The sequence below is a fragment of the Ochotona curzoniae genome, unplaced genomic scaffold (assembly GCF_017591425.1).
Source record: "Ochotona curzoniae isolate NIBS_2020 unplaced genomic scaffold, NIBS_Ocur_1.0 contig_2294, whole genome shotgun sequence".
NCBI lineage: Eukaryota > Metazoa > Chordata > Mammalia > Lagomorpha > Ochotonidae > Ochotona > Ochotona curzoniae.
Window position 1 is genome coordinate 21,423 of NW_024465405.1, and position 21,269 is coordinate 42,691.

A 21,269-nucleotide genomic window follows, 5' to 3' on the forward strand; every position below is an offset into this window, starting at 1 on the left:
AGCAAGAACCTCAGGGCATACCCTACATGTGGGACTTGGGGAGGGTAGGAAATTGGGTGTACCTTCTCCCTTAATACCCCCTTTAAACATGAAGGAAACAATATGCACCTGCTGGGACCTTCTGGTTCAGGAGACTCCACACCTGCTTCCACTGCATCTTAGGTCATGGAGGCAGCACCCCGTGGGCACATCACGAGACACACTCTTGGAGGATCAGCGTCAGGTCTGTTTATTGCACACATGCACACAGCTAGACCCTCGTAGAGGCCGGGTGAGCTGCAGAACTAGTTGCGCACTAGGAAAAATAGCTGAGGGAGAGCCTAGCCTCAGCCCATATCTGATCAGAACTATTCAGTCTGTGTCAGGAGGTGGGACTGAGAGGTGTGATGGGGTGTGCCCCTGGCTGTCACCTGCTACCACGTGGCATTATAAGGATTGGAGACACTAGCATATCTTACATATTAATGAGTGATCCTTGTTTTCAAGACGTGTAAGTTACAAAAGTAACAGTTGTTCTAGGAATTCCAGGTTAGGTGCTTGGATCCCTGGCTCCAGCTTCCTGCTAATGCAGACCCAGGGGAGGCAGTAGCAGTGGCTCAGATAACAGGGTTCCTGCCCTCCACGTGAGAGTACTGGATTGGTTTCTGGCTCCTGGATTTAACAAGGTACAGACCAGGTCACTGGGGGCATTGGGAGTGAACCAATGGATAGGAAGTCTCTTTCTGCTTATCTCTCAAAAAAATTCCAGTTGTATATAATTCCATAATGCAGAAGATAAGTGTCCCTGTGATTCTCCTCTCAGGATAACAACGGTTGAGTATTTCAGATACTTGTATGGTTTCCGTGGCAGACCTAGCTGGACTCCTCCCTCATACATTACCACCAGCGTCAGCTTTCTGCTGCTGTCCTGACTGTAACAATGTGTGGGGACTTCCCACTGGTGGAAATATGAATCCACATAACTAAGAAACACCATTCTGTGTTGTCAGAGTCATGATATGCAGGCTAAGCCCCTGCCTGTGATGCAGGTGTCCGTCCAGTAGAGGGGCTGGTTTGAGTGCTGGCTGCTCCACCTACGATCCAGCTCCCTGCTAATGTGTCCAGGAAAGCACTGAAGGATGGCCCAAGTGCTTGGGCATCTGCACTCACGTGGGAGACCTGGATAAAGCTCCTGGTTCTTGCCTGGCCCCATCCAGGCTATTCCAGCCATTTGGGGAATGAACCAGCAGATGGAAGATTCTCTTTGTTTCTCCTCCTTTTTCAATAACTGTGCTTTTAAAATAAATTTTTAAAAAGTCTTTTTACAAATCCACCATTCTGCAGATGTAACAGGTTTTTCATAGCTGATGGGATTTGTGTTCCTCTCTTAATTTTGTACCATGATTAATGTTACACTGAAGATCCTTGAACTCCTGGATATTTCAAATCAGGTTGGAAAAGCGGTTTATGCAACACATGGTAGAATCCGCAGCTGAAATTGTGAATGAAGCCCTCAGAGGGTCAGACTGGGATCTCGGGAAAGACAGAGAAGTGCTACTGTCTGTGCTGGAAGCTCACCCTAACGACCCTCCCTCGTGAGCGATTGAGACTCATTCCTGGAGAACCCAGGCAGGCAAGTGAGGAAAGACAGGGCACATGAGGTCAAACAGGCAACGGACAGCTGCAGAGACCAGCTCGGTTGAGCAAGCATCCTGATGCCACCACCAGCACACACTCTTGGGCAATACTCGTGTCCTGTAGGGATCAGCGGCTTCTCCATTCCTGTGATTCTCTTCTACTCCAATGCCACGTTTACTTTTCCAACTGTGGTGTTCTAGTTCTGACACCTTCGGTTTGTAGTCATCCCAACAGCCATATTTTAACAAAACACACACATGGACACATCAGTTTGTGTTCTAATTTTTCATTTTGGAAAAACCTGTTCTTAGCCATTTAAGATAAGCTGTGGAATCCTATGCTCAGCAGTCGCAATGATGATGTCCTGCCAGGATGTGGAAGTTACTTGGAGCTGGTTAACTTGGGGACTCTGAGGCCTTCAGACAAATGTGGCAGAAACTCACCTGCCCTTCCCCCTCTCTTGAGACATCTGCCTGGAGGACAGAGCAGCAGTCCTTCCTGAAAGAGAGGAAGCATCAGTGAAGGGGATGAGTCTAGAGCGTCCTTTGTGGACATGCAAGTTCCCACCTTCCCGCTTACATGCCTGGACTTCACACCGGACCTCAAACTCAGAGTGTCTACCTGCAAAGTAAGCTCCGGTCCCCAGCCAGCTCGTTCCGACTCTCCCTAGTGGGGAAATCAGACTCTTGGGTCACTCAGACCTGAGACCCATGTCCTTTTGCCCCAGTCCCTCATCCATCCCTGCACTCTCCCTTCTCATGTCTTCCTCTCTGGATGAAGATCCTTCCAAGTGCATCCTAGTGGTAACTGCTTATCCCTGGAAAGTTTGTGTGTTAAGGTAGCTAGGGCTGGTCCCCTGTGTGCACCTGACCATGGGCAAGCACAGTATCTGTGCAAATGCAAAGGAGAGCCTGGCCCCCAACAGTGGCCACAGGTGTTTTTAGAGGGGTCCCGGCAGGTGGGTGCTGAGCAGGCGATGATCCGATGATCCAGTAGAGGAGGGGAAGTTGTCACAGGTACCTATATCTCCCGCTCATTTCTTTCCCACCCTCCCCACCCAACACTGGCAGACCACGTCCCTCCTTCCTCGAACCCCTCGGCCTGCACATTGGAAGCTCTCACATTATTCTCTCTGCCCTTGAAATTTCCCAACACCATCACCCGTCTGCCTCTGTTGCCTGTCACGCTTCTCTGGCTGCACTAAGCTCCACCTCCATCATGCCGGTGAAGCTTAGTGGGAGTTCCTTGGTCTTTCTGCTCCTTGAAATCCTTCTCATTCCTGGAAGGCTTCCAACCGCCTCCTGTGAACTTTTGCCCCCATTCACCTCCAGCAGCTCTCTGAGGGACTTTTCTCCACAGCGGATGTCCCGTTTCCAGTTCTTGCCTCCTCGTTTCCCTTCTGCTGCAAATTCACTTGGGGTGAACCAGGCACCTTTTCCATTCTGAATACACTTCTCCAAGGAGCCTGCAAGGGAAGGATGACCCATTTCAGGATCCAGCCCTATCCTCTCCTGCATCCCAAGTCTTTGAACTCCTGCTCAGGGCATCCACCAAGAAAGGCTGGCCCTGTGAGGTGGGGGCCTCGAGCAAGAGGTCCAGGTTCCTTCTCTCCTAACCTAAAGGAAGCCTAGGAATCTGCTTGGGTGGTGAGGGAGTCGACAGAACTTCCATGTTATGTGACACCCACACGCCCCAAAGCGCTCAGCGCTGCTGGGTGCATTTGGATTTCCTTGTGGGAGTGGGGCAGTCTGCTGGCCAGACACAACATGGGAAAAGGGCTTTAAATCTCTTCCCCAAACACTTGCTTCCCTGCAGCCATTTCTGGAACAACGACATGTAAGGGCCCTCTCCTCCCTCTGACTCCCCCATGGTAGGATGCGAAAGAGCAGGAGACCATAGGCCTCACCTTGTCTCATTTTCTTTTTGTATAAAATCCCCTTAGCCTTTCCACAGGTCACAGGAAGCTTTGGACAGCGAAAGTCCACGGTGTCATCCTCATGGTTTTCTGAAAGTAGAAGTTGACCTTACTCAGTTCTAGCTTCCTCTTGCATTGTCCCCTCCAGGAAACCCAATCAATGGGGATCAGTGGTAATCAATGGTATTGGGAAAGATAGCTTAATTTGCAGGAGGCATTCCACTTTGAGCAGTGGATGAGCTATCTGCCCAGCGTGGTGTGCCGTGCTCCCTACTGATTACAGATGTCTCAAATGGCAGAGCAAAAGGTGGCTTTGTGGGTTACCATGCAGAGTTTCCCCTTTCCTGGGGTAGGTAGGTCACCAAAGCAGGTGGTGTTTTTTGACCTGAAAGCTTTCAAAGCCAAGTCTATTCCTAAGCCCAATTTCCTGGACTGTTCTTGACAGTCCTGCATTTGGCTTATTCATCGTAGCAAATTGCACCCAAGAGAGGGGACCCTGTGGGGAAAGTGCTGGTCGGGGGCGGGGGTGGGCTCTGACATCAGCCAGCCCATGCTCCTAGGTGAGCGTCAATAGGGACTGGTGTGGACCACCACAGTGAGTGAACAGTGACAGCCTGCTGTGAAAAGCCAGCAGTTACAGATGAATGAGTTCATGGAAATGAGAAGCACAGGCAGGGAAGGAAATTAACAGAAAAGCCTGACCGAGTCCAGGAAGTACAAAACGGAAAAGCACCTAATTAACAAGGCCGGCAGAACAACTCCAAGAATTCTTAGAAAACATAAGGGGAAAGAGCCAGGTGAAAATTAGCTGTGGAAAAGGCCTGGAAAAGATCTGGGGGCTGGGAAGCGACACTAGAGGGGATGTGGAGGGGCTAGGGAAGCTCGGGGGCCTGGAGGAAAAGCAGCCACGAGAACATACTACCAGTGGCAACGTGGACCATCCTGTGTTGACAGCTGGGGGAGGTGGGCCGGGCAGGGCTCAGATTCACAGAGAAGGAGTGGTGGTCAGCTCACTGTATGGGGAGGAGTTGGCACTACAAGTGAGACAGGCCAGACTGCAACGGTCACATCAGAGACACCTCAGCAGGCTCCCCAACACGTGATCGGCAGCAGCACAGAAGCCCTGTGTTAGAGCAGGAGGCACGGCCAAGGCCAAGTGCTCACGGGGGGAGGCATGTGCCCAGTGTCCGCCTGCATCCCGGATCCCCCAGGGTTTTATAACCCACGTGTCTGGGCTCATTTGCCTTTTGGTGCAAAGGACAAAGGGCTCAGATCACCTGGGCTGATTGTAGCTAATGCAAGTGCTTCAACTTTTAATTGAATCTGTAAAATGGGTTGCTAGTACCAGTTACGATGAGGATCTGATGGGCTAATTGTAAAGCAATGTACATATTTGGATTTTTATCAGGGTTTCTGCAAAACGTTGTGTGGATTGTGCAGGGAGCAGTGTTGAAGAGGAAGATGCTGGGATTTCACCTCAGAAACACACTCAACATGTGTGCTTAGCACAATCATCTTCCAGCAGGGAGTAGCAAAGGCCTTGTCTTAAAGAGTCAGCTCTGCGAGAGGAAGGCAGGGGTGGGGAAAGTGGCACTCGGTGTCCAGCTGACCTAGAGTGGGCGTGCCAAGCTGGTGCAGCCTGTGGGGTGTCAGTGCTGGCGAGGTCCTGGCTGTAGACCAGGGGGCCAGGTATGTTATGCTCTTCCCTGCTGTCCACTCCTTCCACTGCACACTTACAAGGCCAGTGCTGCCCGATGCATCAGCAGCAGAACCAGGGCACTGCCCACCTCTGCTGAGGAGTCCAGCAGCTGCCAACACTGTGAGCCAGGCATCCCAGGGCATCCATGAACCCACCGTCCTTGCATTTCTGCCAACAACAGGCTGGAGGCAGCACAGGCTGGGATCTCTCTTTGAGAAGCATCTGTAGGACTTACAGTGGGAGCAAGTGACAGAGGGGACAGTCAGCAGCAATGATGCTGAGGAGGGAAGGTGTGGAACACGATGGGGGCAGTGGGAGTAGGGACACCAAGAGGCCACGTGTGGTGCACAGAGGGGAAGCACAGACGCCAGCCTTAGAGAGCTCCTCTCTGCTCTGAACTGACATGGAGGCGGAACCCAGGGCAGTGAGGACAGGGGTGGGAAGACAGTAGGGGACCAATTCCAGGGAGGACCCTGGGTGCACCCACCTCTCTGGAGAATATTTTTCTGGATCCTTTTTGAACGTGCACGAGTGTTCGCTTTCTGTTTCTTTTCTAAAGAAATGAAAACATACCATAAACAAAGATGTATACACCTCATATGATAACAATTTTAATTTTTTGCTGTATTTCTATAAGTTAGGGGGAGAAAGAATATATATATATATATACATACAGTACAGAAAGAGAGACATGACAGAACACGAATTTTCACAGTAAATGTGTACTTACGTATTTAATATAAACACTCGAAGTGAACAAAAGGGACATGTAGTTTCTGAATATCACACAGAAGGGCTTTAACGGCAGCAGAACGGGGCATGGAGCAGCAGTTCTCAGGGCAGGCGAGTTGGCCTCCTACATCAGCATGTGGCAGGGATGGGAAATCCTGCTGCCACGACCACCGGCACCTCACGGTGAAGGACAGGGGCTTGCTAAGCAGCCCCTACTGCACAGGGCAGTGAACACGTGAGCAATTATCCTTCTGTAAGGCCAACTGTTACATGAACCGCACACTCATACCTGCACACTACAGATACACTCATTTTTCCAAATTAAATTGTCCCCGCAAGCAGAAGCTTCTCACAATAAGTGAAAGGGGTTAATTTTTAACATGAACAGTCATATAAAAATGGGCAAACATAAGCAGGTAGTCTATGAAAGAAGAAGATTCTGATGACAGACTTATAAAACAGGTAAATTAGTAAAGACAGGTTAGACGTGGGGTACAAGTTCCCAGTGATTCAAGACCAGTATTGGCAACTCCAGCCCGACAGCCTGGCACCTCTTCATGTGAATAAAGACTTAGTGCAGCACGACCCTGCCCACACCCTTGTGGGTGTGTCCCTGGCTGCCAGCATGCTACAGAGACAGAGCTGAGCAGTTGATGCACAGACTGTGGGGCTGTAAGCCTGCACTATTTATCATCTGAAACTTGGGGTTGTGGGGGAACTTGCCATGCAGCAACTTTTCCCTTCTCCCTCATGCTATTTCTTCATCACAAGGTAGATAAGGCTCAGCCCCACATGACTGACATGCTTGGCTCTAGTGGCTGACAAGCCTCGGTTTAGCACATTGCTGCTTTGGGGCCAGAGAGAAAAGGAACAGGAGCTCTTCAACCTTTGCCCAGAAACTGACCCTGTGTTATAGTCCACCTTTCTCTGGCTGACTTAAGTCACATGGCATCTCTGAGTGCACAGCGTGGGTGTCTGAAACCTTCTCAAGGGACTGGGGACGGGATACTGATGAGCAGTGAGACGTATGCACAGCCTACTGCCGTGTGTGTGCCCACGGCACACAGAAAGTCGGAGGAAAACCGTGGAGAGGCCAGGAGTAAAACCTCATTATTTCTAGTGTTGGTGAAAATAAGGGCTTTTGTTTGCTCATTGGGAGTGCAAACTGTATACAAGATGGGTAAATGAGGAACACTCTACAGAGTCCTTGACCAAGACACTTCACTTCTAGAAATGAACACTGAACAAACAATCCTGAAAATACATCCACCCTGAGGACTGGAGCCACTTGCGATCCTGGCATGAAAGAGTTGATCACACTCAGTGAAGTAGTGGTGCCTCCATTACTGCAAATGGAAATAGCAGACACTGGGGAGCAGTCCAGTGAACACACATCCAAGACCAGCTGCTCCCTGAGGATGTCCTGCCAACAAGCTCTCTAAGCCCGACTGAGCCTTGTCCTGGCTTCACGTGCCTCTTGGCTGTATGTCTTCCAACAGCTTTACACTTCCACCTGCTCAGGAGAGACCACGCACACAGAGACAGAGTCCATCAAATGGCGGAGTCCATCGCAGCTTACCCTCCAGTCTGGACACCCGGGTACAGTTCATTTTTGCCTTCTTGTTCCTTGTCATCACCCCTGAGTTTTGGATTGGATCCCCTTGCCTTCTAGCCACCTGCTCCAGCTTCTTTTGCATTCCATGCCCAGATGAGACAGCGCCTGGGCCAACAGTGATTTGTGATTATTCTACATTTGGGCCTCCAGCAAACCTCTCCGCACCCCGCACCCAATTCGTGACTCCCTCCTTCTCAGTCCAGCCACTCTCCCACCCCTTGGAGATCCATGGACCTTTCCACACCCCGCACCCAATTCGTGACTCCCTCCTTCTCAGTCCAGCCCGACTCTCCCACCCCTTGGAGATCTATGGACTTTGCTTTAGCCTGGTCATTTCTCTATAATTACTTCTTTGTTTTCTGCAGTGTCTTCCTTTCTCCCCTAGACTCACTGTACTTCTTCCAGTTTAGCTTTTCCCCCTTTATGTCCTTCACCACCAACATTCCATAAAAGAAGGACTGGCATCTACCTGGCTCACTCCTGAGTCCCCATGGCTTGGGCTATAGACCTGACACTTTATGGATGCGCTACAAAACAGCCCATCTTTGAAAATACAAAATGTGTATATTTTTCATTACTATAAAGTAGCAGGGTTCACGGCTATGAAATCAACAGGATTCAGGGAAGGGCAGAGGCTGGCCCAGAGCCGAGGAGTCACTGCTCATCCTGGCCATCTGGGAGGCCTCCAACACTGAAGCACAGAATCTCCTGAGTGGTAGGGGATCCCTACATTCCCAGAACCACCTGTCCATACCAAGAAGCGCTTAGAGGCCTGCATGTCAACTTTCCTGGAAGTCATCAGTAGAGGAAAAGCAAATGGCAGAGAGTAGGTTTCCTCCAGCCTAAGGAGGCAATGGGTAGGAAATCAGAAGGTAGAAAAGGAGGGCAGGGGAGGACGAGCAAGCAGAGTCCAGGTCACAGCCCGAGACTAGTGGTGCTGGAGCACCCTGAGCCTTTGGAGGTGTCCTCAAAGCAGTCGAGCACCTATCTCGACCATGGTTCGGCAGCTGCAAGGAAAGTTCTTCCAAGAGTCCCTATCCTCCACACGGGCAAGGCATCCCACATCTCCCTGACAAGAACCCCCGAGGCCCTCAGCAAACAGCCAGGAATGGGGGAAAAAGAGGATGAGGAAACAGAGTGAAGAGGGACAGAATCTGGGGAAGGAGATGGAGACAGGAGGGCGGCGAAGCAGGCAGTTTCTTCAGCATGTTTCCTACGCTGCCAACAGCACAACCTCCATGCACTGAGACGCAGACAGGGCAGGGGAGGGGTTCTGAGAACTAAGTGACTCCAAACGTAATTCCGGCTTGGGATTGGGCGCCTCAGTCCTGCTGCAGCTCCCTGCTCTCCCTGGCTGGGACCCTGCAGTAGACACAGTCTTCACCTCGATGCTCCCTGCTGCCTCCTGCCCCCACCTCCACCACCAGTCCTTCCTGGGGCAAGAGACCAGAAGGCCGGGTTTGCGTCACTGTGGTGCCAGGTTCTGTCTTGGTGGGAGGTGTCTGCTGATGGCGTGGCTTGGGCAGAGATGGGCCAGTAAAACTGGGTGACCACACTGGTCGCTCAAGTGACAATCAGAACACTTACAGGAGAGTAGTGACACTTCACTTTTCTTGCTTACCTCCTGGGGTTTTTGTTTCCTCTTGTCTTGAATTTGAGCAGCTAGCTCTCTTTCTTTTTTCCTCTAAAAAACGGGGAAAAAATGTTTCTGTCTGCAAATATTGATTATTAAAGGCTATACTGTGAATTTTTTTTCTTAATGTTCAAAAAATGTATTAGACTGTCCACTGGCTGGTTCACTCCCCCACATACCTGCAATGGTCAGGGTTGCACCAGGCTGAAGCTGGAAACTCAGAACCCAACTCAGGTCTCCCCATGGGTGCTAAGCTGGGGTTGGTGCTGCACCCAAGCCCTGCCATGTGGGTGCTGCTGTCTTCTTTTTTCTTTTTTGAAAGCTTTATTTATTTATTTATTTATTTTTATTGGAAATGAGGATTTACAGAGAGGAGAGACAGAAAGATCCTCCATCTGCTGGTTCACTTCCCAAGTGGCTGCAACGACTAGAGCTGAGCTGATCTGAAGCCACGAGACTCTTCTGGGTCTCCCATGCAGGTGCAGGGTCCCAGGGCCTTGGGCTGTCCTCCACTGCTTTCCCAGGACACAAGCAGGGAGCCAGAAGAGAAGCAGAGTAGCTGGAACATGACCCAATGGCTACATGGGATCTTGGTGGGTACAAGGCAAAGACATTAGCCACTAGGTTACCACACTGTGCCCGATGCTGCTATCTTCACCACCAGGCTAAAGGCCCACTCCCTCAATGCTTTTTAAACCAAAATTGTCTGTTTTCTCATCACTTTGTGGAGGCCTATGTGATACCAGTGCTTCTCTTTTACCTGGAAATGAGTAAAGATGTAAGAGAGCTATACTAGAAACTCACACTTAGAATATACCAATTTCAAATTAATAACCATTTTTTAAGACTAGAAGAAGAAAGCAGAAAACGATCATCAGAAGCCACGGACATGGAAAGGTTTTCCAAGCTGAAATTCAAGCCTAGGAATCAAAGACTATGAAAATGAAGTGAGAAAAACTGCACAATATGTAACATAACAAGTCATCATCCTTCACAGAGGAAGCAAAAAGCAAGTACTCTGTGTGGAGCAGAGACCAGCATTGTAGCGGGTTAAGCCACTTGGCCCACCACTTCGCACTTCTCTCTTGCATTTCATGGCTGCCCATGGACCAAGAAGTGATCTGTGGACAGTTCTAACTGGGGTCCCCAGGAAACCCCTTCTTCCCCTGCCCGATGACCTTTCTTCCTGAACCCAGATCCCTCCCTTCAGGGGCTCTTTACCTTGCTTTTCTCTCACTATTTCTCCATGAGTATCTCTTTTTGGTTGTATATAGGTTTTCTCCCCTGAGATCATCATCTGCTTTCTCTCTCTGTCCAGGCACCATGAGTGGAAATCCACCATATACAGTTAGGGAAATTTTAGAGAAGCCTTGTCAAGTTACCTGCAAACTTGATCTATAATTAACCCTCTTCTAGAAACCACCCCTCCCATCCCCAATCAGATCCGAATCCAGCCTGTTTATAACACTGCCTGAGTGTCCGTCCTCAAGGCCACGCTGACTCCACTATGTCCACCTCCACTCCTTCTTAACCCAGCAGCCACTCTGATCTTGTCAACTTTAAAACCAGACCACGTCACTTCACGGATTCCACCTGTCCAGTGGCTTCTCACTGCATTTGAAATGAATTCTAATGCCCACATCTTGGCCGGCCGACCCTGTGTGAGCTCTCTCCAGCTCCCAGCTCCTCCCCTTGCCTCATCTTACCTCTTGGGAGTCTTTTTTTCTGACGTCGCTTTTTTGGAGTTGACCAGATACTCCTTTTCTTCTTAGTTCCTAAAAAGAAGGGACAGAAGACATCTTTTACATTCACAGGTGTAGATCTTCCGACCTTCAATGTCAATGATGTTCAGCTTCTAAGAAGGAGCAAACTTCAAAGACAGGGGTCAAAAAAGGGGAATTATTGAACATTAGAAATGGAGCTGGGTCTCCATTACAGAACCTATAAGCTGGCCCTTTGGAGTGACCAGAATATGTGGCAGAAGAAGCCACCAGACACTGGTGGAGGAAGGATTTGAGATGCCAGAGTGTTGGGTGGGTTGTCTGTTGCCTTTAGCTACTGTCAAAGAACCTAGGATGATGGCAGGACCTACAGTGGGAGAAACACAGCATTTGATGACAGTGGGAGAAACACAGCATTTGTCTTTCGGGGGATGGTGGGGAAGCCGGCAGGTGACAATGATGGAACGAAGGGACTTTCAGCTGGGTGCTGGAGTCTCCAAAGAGGGGACACAGGACCAGGGTCCCAGATTGGAGCATCAGGCAGCAAAAAGCAAACTGCAGCCTGCCTCCCACCAAGCAGCCTCAGCAACAGCAGGGAAGGCCCAGCCATGTCTTAGAGGAAATGCTGTCTGCTCAGGGGAAACACCCATCCATTGCAGAGGTTGGTGCAGCTAACTGTCTAGGAAGCTGGGGAACTGGGAGACCAGTGGTGCCAAGGGATGGACATTCAGAATTCCCTCTGGTTTCCCTGTGAGTCTCTTCACTGCAAGAAGGTACCATGAGTGGGAACAATGGAGAAGCTGTGCTGGCCATCCCGAAGCAAGACATGGCAAGCTATGATAAGGGAGAGAGAGCAGCTGTGGGTCCCCTGACACCTGCAGGAGGAAGACAACTCTCACCTTTCCTGGGAGATGGGCATGGGACCTCCTGGGAATCTTCTGGGTCATCTGGCTCTGGAGAATCCTCTCTTTTCACTGACAAGAGAAATGCACTTTAGGCTCAGAACATCCGGGGGTCGGGGAGGAGGCAGGATGATAAGAAGGTGAACCTGCTGGCACCACACCCCCAGGGGTCCCTGATTCTGCCTTCATTTTGCCAGCCTGTGATGGTGGTTCCTTGGGTGACTTGTCCCAGTGACCCAAGGATATAGTGAAGGATATAGTGACCCAATATAGTGAAGCCTTAGTCTGACCCATTTAGGGGAATTGCTTCAGTGGAAGCGGGAAGACAAGCCCACGGGTTCTTGGTGGCTGTGCTCCAGGGATGCAGCTAAAGGCAGTGGGGAGCAAGATGTCAAATTCTGATGGCCAGGTAGAGGGCACCACCTTGGCCTTGTGGAAAATATGGTATTGCTGCGATGTCTACACATGCTGTATCTGTGACTGTCTCACCTTGAGAAACAGTAAAGGAGACTAAGTGCCTTGTATACCATTAAACACAGAAGGACGGCTGAAAAACCAGGAGCCTTTTTCTTTTTCAACAGCAAATGTACTTGGACACAAGGTCCTACTAGTTTCTGGTTGCAAAAGACAGGACTGGAAAGTTCCTCTTACGCAAGGTTGCCATCTTCCTCTTGTTTCCCAATACCACGGACCTGTCTCAAATGCTGGCCTACTTAGGAGCAGGTGAGAGAGGGGACAGGTCACCATTAGATCCCTGAAATGAGGACATCCACAATTATAGACCCAAGTGACCTGGAAGTGACTAAGGTTCAAAGTCAGGGTGGGTACCAGCAAGGAGGAACAGCACTGCCTCGTCACTGTTGGGCCACTCAGGACTTGCTGGCTTTGCTTCTTCACAGTCATCTAATTCCTTGCAATATAAATCTGTTTTCTTTTTGTTTCAAAGGCAGAGAGAAGTAAGTCTTCCATCCTGAAACAGCCAGAGACAAGCCAGGCCCCAACCAGGAGAGAACTCAGTTGTCAAATCATTGCAGTTTCCAGGCCAGCACACAGGGACCAGGGTAAGGAGGAGAGAGAACATCCAATTCCAACTGGTCCCCACGATGGGGCGGCCAGCTGCCAAGGCCTGGCCCATGGTGGGAAGGAATGGGCAAGTCAACAGTCATTTATGTTCCATGAGTCATTACTGTAATAATGCTACTTAGTATCTGACAACTGTGAGGATGGAATCTTCTCCAATGGAATCCAGAGCTCCTGGCATCAGCCCTGTCCATCGTCGGCTGTTGCAGCTTTTGGGGGAATAAACCAGCAGATAGAATCTCTCTCTCTCTCTCTCTCTCTCTCTCTTTCTTGCATGCTCTCTCTCTGTGTCTTCCACTCTCTGTAACTCTGCATTTCAAATAAATAGATCTTTATTCACAGTGTTCCATTTGGGAACACTGTCCAACAATATCGCACTGCCAGAGTTAATGTGAGCAGATGCTATCATAGTGATGATTTGGGGCAATAAGTGGCATAATTTGGAAGCTCAATCAAGTTTGAATGCTCTTTCAACATTTAGTAATCTCTCTCCTTTTTAAAAAACAATTCTTCTAATGTTAGTCTTGCAAATTAAACCCTACTAAGACAAATCAGGTTGAAACTCAAAGCTCCCCCTAGTTATCCTGGGTCAAGGAACCAAATAAGGCCACCAGCTCGGGAGGTGCACCACTTACCTGACCGTCCAGAACAGTGTGTGCAAGGCTGACTTGCCCTGCAGTGGGGGCTGCTCAATCAGCACCTCTGATTCTTTTTCTTACTGGTTTTTTTTTTTTTTTGCCATGCCCAGGTGGGTCTCCTGGGGTTTCTGCCACAGCTTCCTGCTTGGCAGGTGCATGCCATCCTACACAGCCACCTGGAGCTAAGCTAAGCCGGTCCCAACCCACATTACCTTGGGCAGTGTCCAAAGGAGGGCTGGGCAGCCTTTGGGGGTCTTCCTGCTCATCTCTTTCAGATATTAAGTTGGCGTTGGTCACTGCATGGAGGAAGGAGACCCTTACAGGTTACAGGGACTGGGTGGGAGAGGAGAGTGTGGCAAGAACACTGGGGCAGACAGAGTGCCAAGGGCTAAGATAGGTGGCTGGTGTCCTCACAGTGGGAAGTGGGTGCTCCAAGCTCCGGACCTCCTGGGACACTGCCCATGCTCACCATCCTTTCTGGAAGGGGCGGTGCGTGGACAGGCAGGACCATGGCAAGGACCACTCCAATGAAACACAGCCCAGGGTCCCCAGGGTGGGCACACATAAGGGTTGGACAGGGTTTGTTTCTCACCTGGCTTTTTCCTTCCTTCCAAGATGTGCACAGGCTGAAGCACAGAAGTGTCCGAAGAGCTGGGCGAGGACACTCCAAGGTCACCAACTCTGCTGGCACTGGGCAGCTGGCCCTGAGGAGGCGGCTGTGGCAGGGGCAGCAGCAGGGTCTGGGGGCAACTCCCTTCAGTGGGGCCAGGTGGGGCTTCCAGCGGGATTGCTGGGCGTGGGTGCCACTCTCCATAGGAAGTACAGACTGGGATGGGGAAAGAGCATGTGGGTCACGTGGGGGAGGGGATTTTGCTGAAGGGAGGATAGGGGTGTGCAGTTGTTCACTAGCTTCCTGGGTACAGAGAACAGACTCAAGGTCCTCGGCCCACCCGTGCCCTTTTCTACTGTACTGGATAGGGCCACCCAGTGCTGCAAAGCCCTGATCTAACATGGGTGTGGTTTCATACCCAAAGCTCACTTTGCCTTTCTACACAAGCATTTAAGCTTTTTCATTTCAGTTTCATAGAATTAAATCAATCACGTACATGCAATAATTTTAATAGAAGTCTCTGCTTTTAGAAATAAATACACAGGGCATGCCTCCCTGAGTAAGTACAATACAATAAAAATTCCCTTGCAGGGGAATGAGTCCATTCATATTCTCATGTCTGCAGATTCAGCTCCTGGGCCTCCTGCCGTTCCCTCTCATTGGCTTACACTGCCCCTTCTCTTACTTTACTTCTCCAGGACCCTGAACTTCCTCCCTACTGTTGCCCTGCACGGTTGGTCTTCCCTTGTGATTCTTCCCCATCATTTTTCACAGAAGTAAAATTGTTTCATGCAGTGAACAGGAAAAGGAAAGGAAAGGTGGATTTGGGGAAAGAGCCTGGAACAAAATAAATGAGGTTGAGCCCCATGGGGTCGGGGCTGTTCAGCCATGGGGTTCCTTTGGCTTCAACATGCTTAGCAAAGCTTTGCCTGTCCCGGCTTCTCCTGGCACTGCCCTGATGCTGCCGAGAGAATGGGCTCACCTGCAGGTATACCTGCACCTGTCTGGAGCTCAACCTTCCCCTTGGCTGCCCCCTTCTCTGACACTGTGACTGTTACCTGGTTACTAGTCTCTTGGGCATCAGCTTTTACTGTGTTCAAACCATGTTCCTCGTATCACCAAAATGCCCAAGTGTTCCCCGTTTCACCATGTTGAACCTTTCTCACCACAAGATCTTGTTTTGCACAAAACTGTTTTTCACTGTTGAAGACTGATGGTTCATGTCACCACTGACAAGAGCAAACTTGGAGAATCCAGATGTTGGGGAGTTAGCTTCTTTACACACCCCCAGTCTCCCATCGGGCTGAACTGACACCCTGACGGCTGGACACGGCTCAGCTCCTCACCTCTCCTGAAGCTCGTGAGAACTGCTGCCAGCCTGGGGTATTCACACAGGTTGATGTGGCTGAACAAGGTGCCCAGCAATGCTGGGGTGAATGTCTGCTCCAGCCTGGTAAGAACGTCATACACCACTCTGCTTACAGGGACCAAACGACGACACTCCTCCACCGAGTCCTTTCAGAATGGAGCAAAGAATGACAGCCCATGCTTATCCAAGCAGACGGAGAGCAAATCCACTCACACACGTGGGGCTCTGTCCATTGTAAGAAAGCTAGTTTACCCTTTCAAAAATTTTAACAGAAAACACATTGCCAAGTCCCCTAAGGTGAAGTTTTGTGAAATTTGATATCATATACACTTGAGGGAAGAGAATCTCTTAAAAACAATCTTATTTGTTTGAATGGCAAAATGATAGAGACAGAGGGACAAGACACAGAAAGAATCTTCTGTTTGCTGGTTCACTCCCCAAATGGCTACAACAGCTGGGGCTAAGGCCAGGCCAAACCAAGAGCCAGGACTGCGTCTAGCTCTCCCACATGGGTCAGGGAACTTGAACTTGAGTCATCCTGTCTTGCCTTCCCAGACACACTAGCAGGGAGCTGGACTGGGAGCAGGGCAGCTGGGACTTGAATAAGTGCTCTGAAATGGGATGCTAGTGTCACAGGTGGAAGCTTAACTTGCTGTTCTACCATGCTGGCTCATGGAAGACAGCATTTTTAAGGAAGTAAAGTAGCATCATGGGATGCTGTCATGTAGTTAATTTTTGAAGGCTTTGGGCTAGAAACTTTTCCTTTCTTGTACTTGAGGTGGTCTAAGTAGCTTCCAGACTCCCTCTTGGTGAGATGAAGTTGAGAGAAACAGAACAGAAGAGAACTGATAGCAAACATGCACTGAACCCCTTCTAGGCTCAGGGAGCCTTGGGTATGGAGTTGTGTGTGAGAGCAGCAAGACACGGCCCGTGTTGGAGGTGGGCAGTGTCAGGTAGAGAAGATGAGCCCTGAGCAATTAAACACACGTGAAATGAATTCCCAAGGACGGCTATGCATCATGCTATGAAGGAAAAGTGCACATAGCTATGGGAGAGATTAATGACCAAAGACTTTACAGACGAGGGCTAAAGAGACCTGTGCGGGGCAGTGATGACGGAAGGAAGGAGCTGCAGCAAAGAAGGCCACCCAGGGCAACCGTTCAACACCTGCTAGCACCTATGAGCAATCGCACTCCTCCCGAAGACAGGCCCATTCAGAATCTTGAATGTGAACTTAACAATGTTGAGATGTGACCATGAAGGATCAGAGTGGGTCCTGAATCCGAGAGTCATCGAAAGAGAAGGAAAGCAGGGCAGACATGGATGACAAAAGGACACGGAGCTGGATGTGTGTGGCCATAGGCAAGGCGCACCAAGCAGCCACCAGACACCACGAGGGAGGCAGGGAGTGGAGTCTCATCGGAGCCTCCAGACAGAATCAACCCCATCAAGTCTGGACTTGGGATTTCCGGCCTCCACACCCATGAGAAGGAGTGAATTTCTGCTGTTCTGAACCAGCTGATTGGAGGTCATCCACTAGGGCTGACGCTGTGGCACCCTGGAAGCTAATGCCCTCTGAGTGACGCACAGACCCCATCTACGTGAGCATGAGCAGGCCCAGACTGGACCTGCCAGACCCCAGAAGCCGCAAGGGCTGGGGGTTTGAATCTCTGTGATTGGACAGCCCTGTTGGGGTCTGGGCTGCCAGGAGAAGGGGTGTACCCGACTCACCGCAAGCACTCTGTCGGTGATGAAGGAGTTGTCCCGGAGGCCCTCGAAGAACGGAAACGGCTTGTGGATGGCATAGGCGATCTCCATCTTCTGACACATGAAGTGCTGAAAAAGAGCCTCTTCCAAGGCCGCTGGCACAATGAACATCCTGCCGGGGGCTGCCTGTCAGGCACGGAGAAGCCCAGAGTCAGAGGGGTGTGCCCAGCCGCTCTCGGCATGGCCCAGCCCCTGAAGACGGGCAGGTGATGCCCAAGTCATTCCTCACTGCAATGTCTGCCTGAAACGTGCACGGGCAAAGGAAACAAGGACAATTTCCAGGAACGATGCATGCCAAGAGCAGCTGACATCATGATGCTAAAATTCCAGATGCTGAGGCACATGTGCTTTACAAAGCTATTTATTAAGTGCCTCCTGTTTACCAGACTTTGTTCTAAGGGTTTTTTATGCAGTAATGTATTGGATCTTTTTAAAAAATATTTTATTTATTTGAAAGGAAGAGTTTTATATAGAGAGAGGAAGAGACATACAGAGAGACATCTTGTATCCACTGGCTCACTCCCCATATGATCACAACGTCCAGGACTGGGCCAGGCTGAAGTCAGGAGCTCCTTCCTGGTCTCCCACGTCGGTGCAAGCGTCACGTACTTGGGTCATCCAGGAGAAATAGCAGGGAGCAAGATTGGGAATGGAGCATCCAAGATTTGAACCAGTGCCCAGATGGGATGCCAGCAACTACATACAGGTAGAAGCTTAACCTGCTATGTCACAGTGCCCACCCCACTAACCTGATCTTTACTAAATGTTTGTAGGATGGTTACTATGACTAGACCCATTTATATTGTTGAGGACACTGAGCCATAAAGAGGTTTTTTCTGGTTTGCCTCTAAAATGATTTATTTATGGGGTTAGAACGGTGGCACAGCAAGCTAATTCTATTTGGTGTGGGTATTCCATATGTGTACCAGTTCAGTCCAAACTGCCCCATTACTTTCATTTTTCAATAATAAATTCATTTTATTTTTGATGATGTTTACATATTTGAGAGGGATGCATGCCCATACGGATCACCGATTAGGGTGCAGAGGGTTGAGGCATGGGGAAAGTGGATGAGACAACTGCTTCTAATCTTTTTTTTTTCTGTATCTGTGGAAAGTGGAGAAGGAAGAGGTGAGGGCCACTCCCCACAGCCCAACTGCATCAGTACTCAGGGATCGCTACCCAATGTCATCCCAGGGTCCCCAATGTGGAGCATGTTCTGAGGATACTGCTTAAGTGGTTTTAACAGTTCTGAGATGCTGTTGATTGAGTTGCTCCAGGGATAAGGAATTCCTTCCAAGGTCCATTGGCTGACATAGTCCACTCAGAGTCTCCATTCACCCAGACACTCGCTATCAAAAGCTTGTCTGGGAGAGCTGTTTAATTTGTTCTGCCATCCACGGTACTAGACATCCTCTAGGCCTAAATGAACTGGTTGCCATGTCCCCCGTGAGCAGGTGGGCATGCCGTTCACCACACAGGCCTCAGCAACCATGGAGACCCAGCTCTGACATACGCACCCCAGGGTCAGACCACACATCTGTGATTTTCACTGTGGCTGGAGTTTTGAGTCCATTGATCCAGCTGGGGGCTCCCCAAAGAAACTTCATCTGAGGTGACTTTGGACCTGACTCCTGTGTGGGTTTGGTTCAGTCTGTCACCCACATCAGCCTACACACACACTGATGGTTTCCGTCATATGGTCGGTTCTGTCTCCAGCCTATCTCATATGCAAACTAAGGGATGCTGTAGCCAAGGCCAACCTTCATGCACACAGCTGCTCTGCTTCTGATCCAGCCATAGGCTAACGGCCTGGGAAAGCAATGGAGAATGACCCAAGGACTTGCACCCCTGCACCTATGTGGGAGATATGGAGGAGTTTCCTGGCTCCTACCTTTGACTCCAATCGGCTCTATCTAGCTGTTGCAGCCATTTGGGGAGTGAACCAGTGGATGTAAAATCTCTCTCTGTCTCTCTCCCTCACTCTCTGTAATTCTGAATTTTAGGTAAAATAAATAATCTTTATTTTAAAAGTTATTTATTTATTTGAAAGGCATAGAGATGGTGAAATCTCCCAGTTACTGGTTCACAAAAGTGGCTGCAACCATCACAGCTGGGACAGGTGAATGCTGGGAGCAGGAACTCAACCCAGGTCTCCCAAGAGGGTGGCAGGGATCCAGCCACTTACCATGTATGCTTTTCAGGGTATACATTCACAGGAAACTGGAACTGGAAATGGAGTTTTGACGTCAACGTGGGTGTCCTGGTAGGGCCTGCATGTGTCCCAAGTAGCACTTTTACCAAGATGCCCAACACCTGCACCTGTGGACAGGGAGGATGACTCCTGCTCCAGCTTGTGTGGCTTATAGAGAACAGAAGGGAAAGAAGCATGCTGCCCACACTTTACACAAGGGAAGGAGACAGGGGAAGGAGAGATAGCACAGACCTGGGCAGGAGTGCAGGTCAGTATGATCGCTGGCTAAGAAGAGGCGACGGCCCTGCAGCTCCACACAAACAATGCATTACCAACAGTGCGCAGAGCAAGACATCTCATGGTTTCTCCTTCTTACTCTGCTATGAGCCACAGAAAGGTGAAGTCACCAGCTCCAGGCTTTCTTGGTGGCCTAGTAGAACTTATTGACCTTATGGTCCTACTTTTTATCACACAGGACACTGCTGTTCAGAGCGGGGGCTCCTTTCATGATAGATGGGATCTGACACATGAATATGCAAAAGGTAAACATCCAAGCAAAGCGGGGAAACACAAAGACACAAACAGGCTATTAATAAAGAGCTAAGTCCAGCACTCAACAGCTGCATGAGAAACACACTGACCACCAGCAGTCAGAAAAGCTCAAAGGAAGACAGTTTGAGAACACATGCACTTGTCAAGTTGGCCAAGCTAGGAAACCCTAGTCCTCATCACTAAATTTAGAAGCTAATTTAATGATCACCCCCAAACGAAGCCCTTTGAACTCCTGTTTCTAGAAACTGAACTCGAAGCAAGAACCATGAACGTGCCTACAGAAAACACAGGGGAACCTTGTGGCAGGCTTCCAACAGTTACTCAACCAATCACTGGAAAGGACTGGGAATGCAGGAGCAGCCTGAGGGCGGGGTCAGCGTTTCAGGGAAGATCCAGGGCACAGGACACACTGCTGCAAACGCCAATTTAGGAGAAAGGCAAGTATGTCAGCTTTGCCTTCCTGTGCCCCCTTTCCCTTTTATGTGCTCCCCAAAGTCCCACCTATCCTCTCCCACCCTTGGGACAACCTCAGAATCCAAACACTTGCATTTCAAGCCCCCAGTGGCTGCTTCCAGAAAGTTAGTCCAACAGCCCTAGCCACCAGTCACGAAAAGTTAGGGGCCCGAAAACTCACCTGTTGCTGCTGTTGCAACTGCTCCTATGCCCTTCTTGACCCCAGGGAACTGAGGCCCGCAAGTCCTGTGGATGGCTGACCCAGGCAGCCAGGGCCTGCTTCTGAGAAAACGAAAGTGCTCTTAGGAAGTTGTGGGCGGGACCAGTGCTTGGTGCCCAGGCCGGCCTGTGGGCGGGGCCGGGCCGGAAGTGGGGCCTGTGCAGCTGCAGGTTGATGCTGCTCAGCCCCTCAGGGTCAGCCCTCAGAGGGGCTGAAGCGGGTGGGGAGCCAGGGACCCCCTCGGAGTGTTGGGAATAGGAAATCCACCTTTGGGTGTGTCTCACATGTGGCCCAATCTGAAATGGCCTGACTCACCATGGCTTTTGCTGGTGGGTACTGCAGCCTGGCTTGGTCCAGCCTGCCCCTGGGGATTTCACTTTCTTTGGACTGCCTGCTGCTGCCACTGCTGGGAGTGGACCCACTGGCTCAAAGAGTCCACAAAGACTCTTCACACACTTTGGCAGTGTCTCTTCCCCCAGTCCACCAGAAAGGAGGGCAGTGGCAGACACAGCAACAGGGGGGCTGTTTCCAGGGACCGTGCCCTCTGCTTGC

General features: G+C 50.2%; 1 protein-coding gene across 2 annotated transcripts; it reads right to left on the reverse strand.

Annotated features, from left to right (window-relative positions):
• Positions 1 to 1,887: 1,887 nt before the first annotated feature.
• LOC121151089 (sp110 nuclear body protein-like) lies at positions 1,888 to 20,774 on the reverse strand. 2 transcript variants are annotated; one of them, XM_040972275.1, is made up of 14 exons: positions 20,679 to 20,774; positions 19,487 to 19,620; positions 17,263 to 17,424; positions 15,509 to 15,677; positions 14,145 to 14,378; positions 13,765 to 13,848; positions 11,832 to 11,906; positions 10,918 to 10,986; positions 9,200 to 9,262; positions 7,543 to 7,683; positions 5,719 to 5,784; positions 3,524 to 3,622; positions 2,943 to 3,082; positions 1,888 to 2,115 (listed from the first exon to the last, which is right to left on the reverse strand). In XM_040972275.1, exons 2-14 carry the CDS (start codon positions 19,487 to 19,489, stop codon positions 1,999 to 2,001), a joined length of 1,422 nt encoding a protein of 473 aa, XP_040828209.1. In that variant the 5' UTR covers positions 19,490 to 19,620; positions 20,679 to 20,774; the 3' UTR covers positions 1,888 to 1,998. The 2 variants fall into 2 exon arrangements, with proteins under 2 accessions (XP_040828209.1, XP_040828210.1); XM_040972276.1 differs by lacking the exon at positions 9,200 to 9,262.
• Between the last annotated feature and the right edge of the window lie 495 nt (positions 20,775 to 21,269).

Excerpts from the sequence above, each read along its gene's own strand:
- LOC121151089 (XM_040972275.1), bottom strand. Across the intron at positions 10,987-11,831 it reads ATGCCCATCTCCCAGGAAAG|GAACTAAGAAGAAAAGGAGT; the intron begins GTGAGAGTTGTC and ends CCTTCTTTTTAG. Across the intron at positions 5,785-7,542 it reads CCGGGTGTCCAGACTGGAGG|AAAAGAAACAGAAAGCGAAC; the intron begins GTAAGCTGCGAT and ends TCATTTCTTTAG.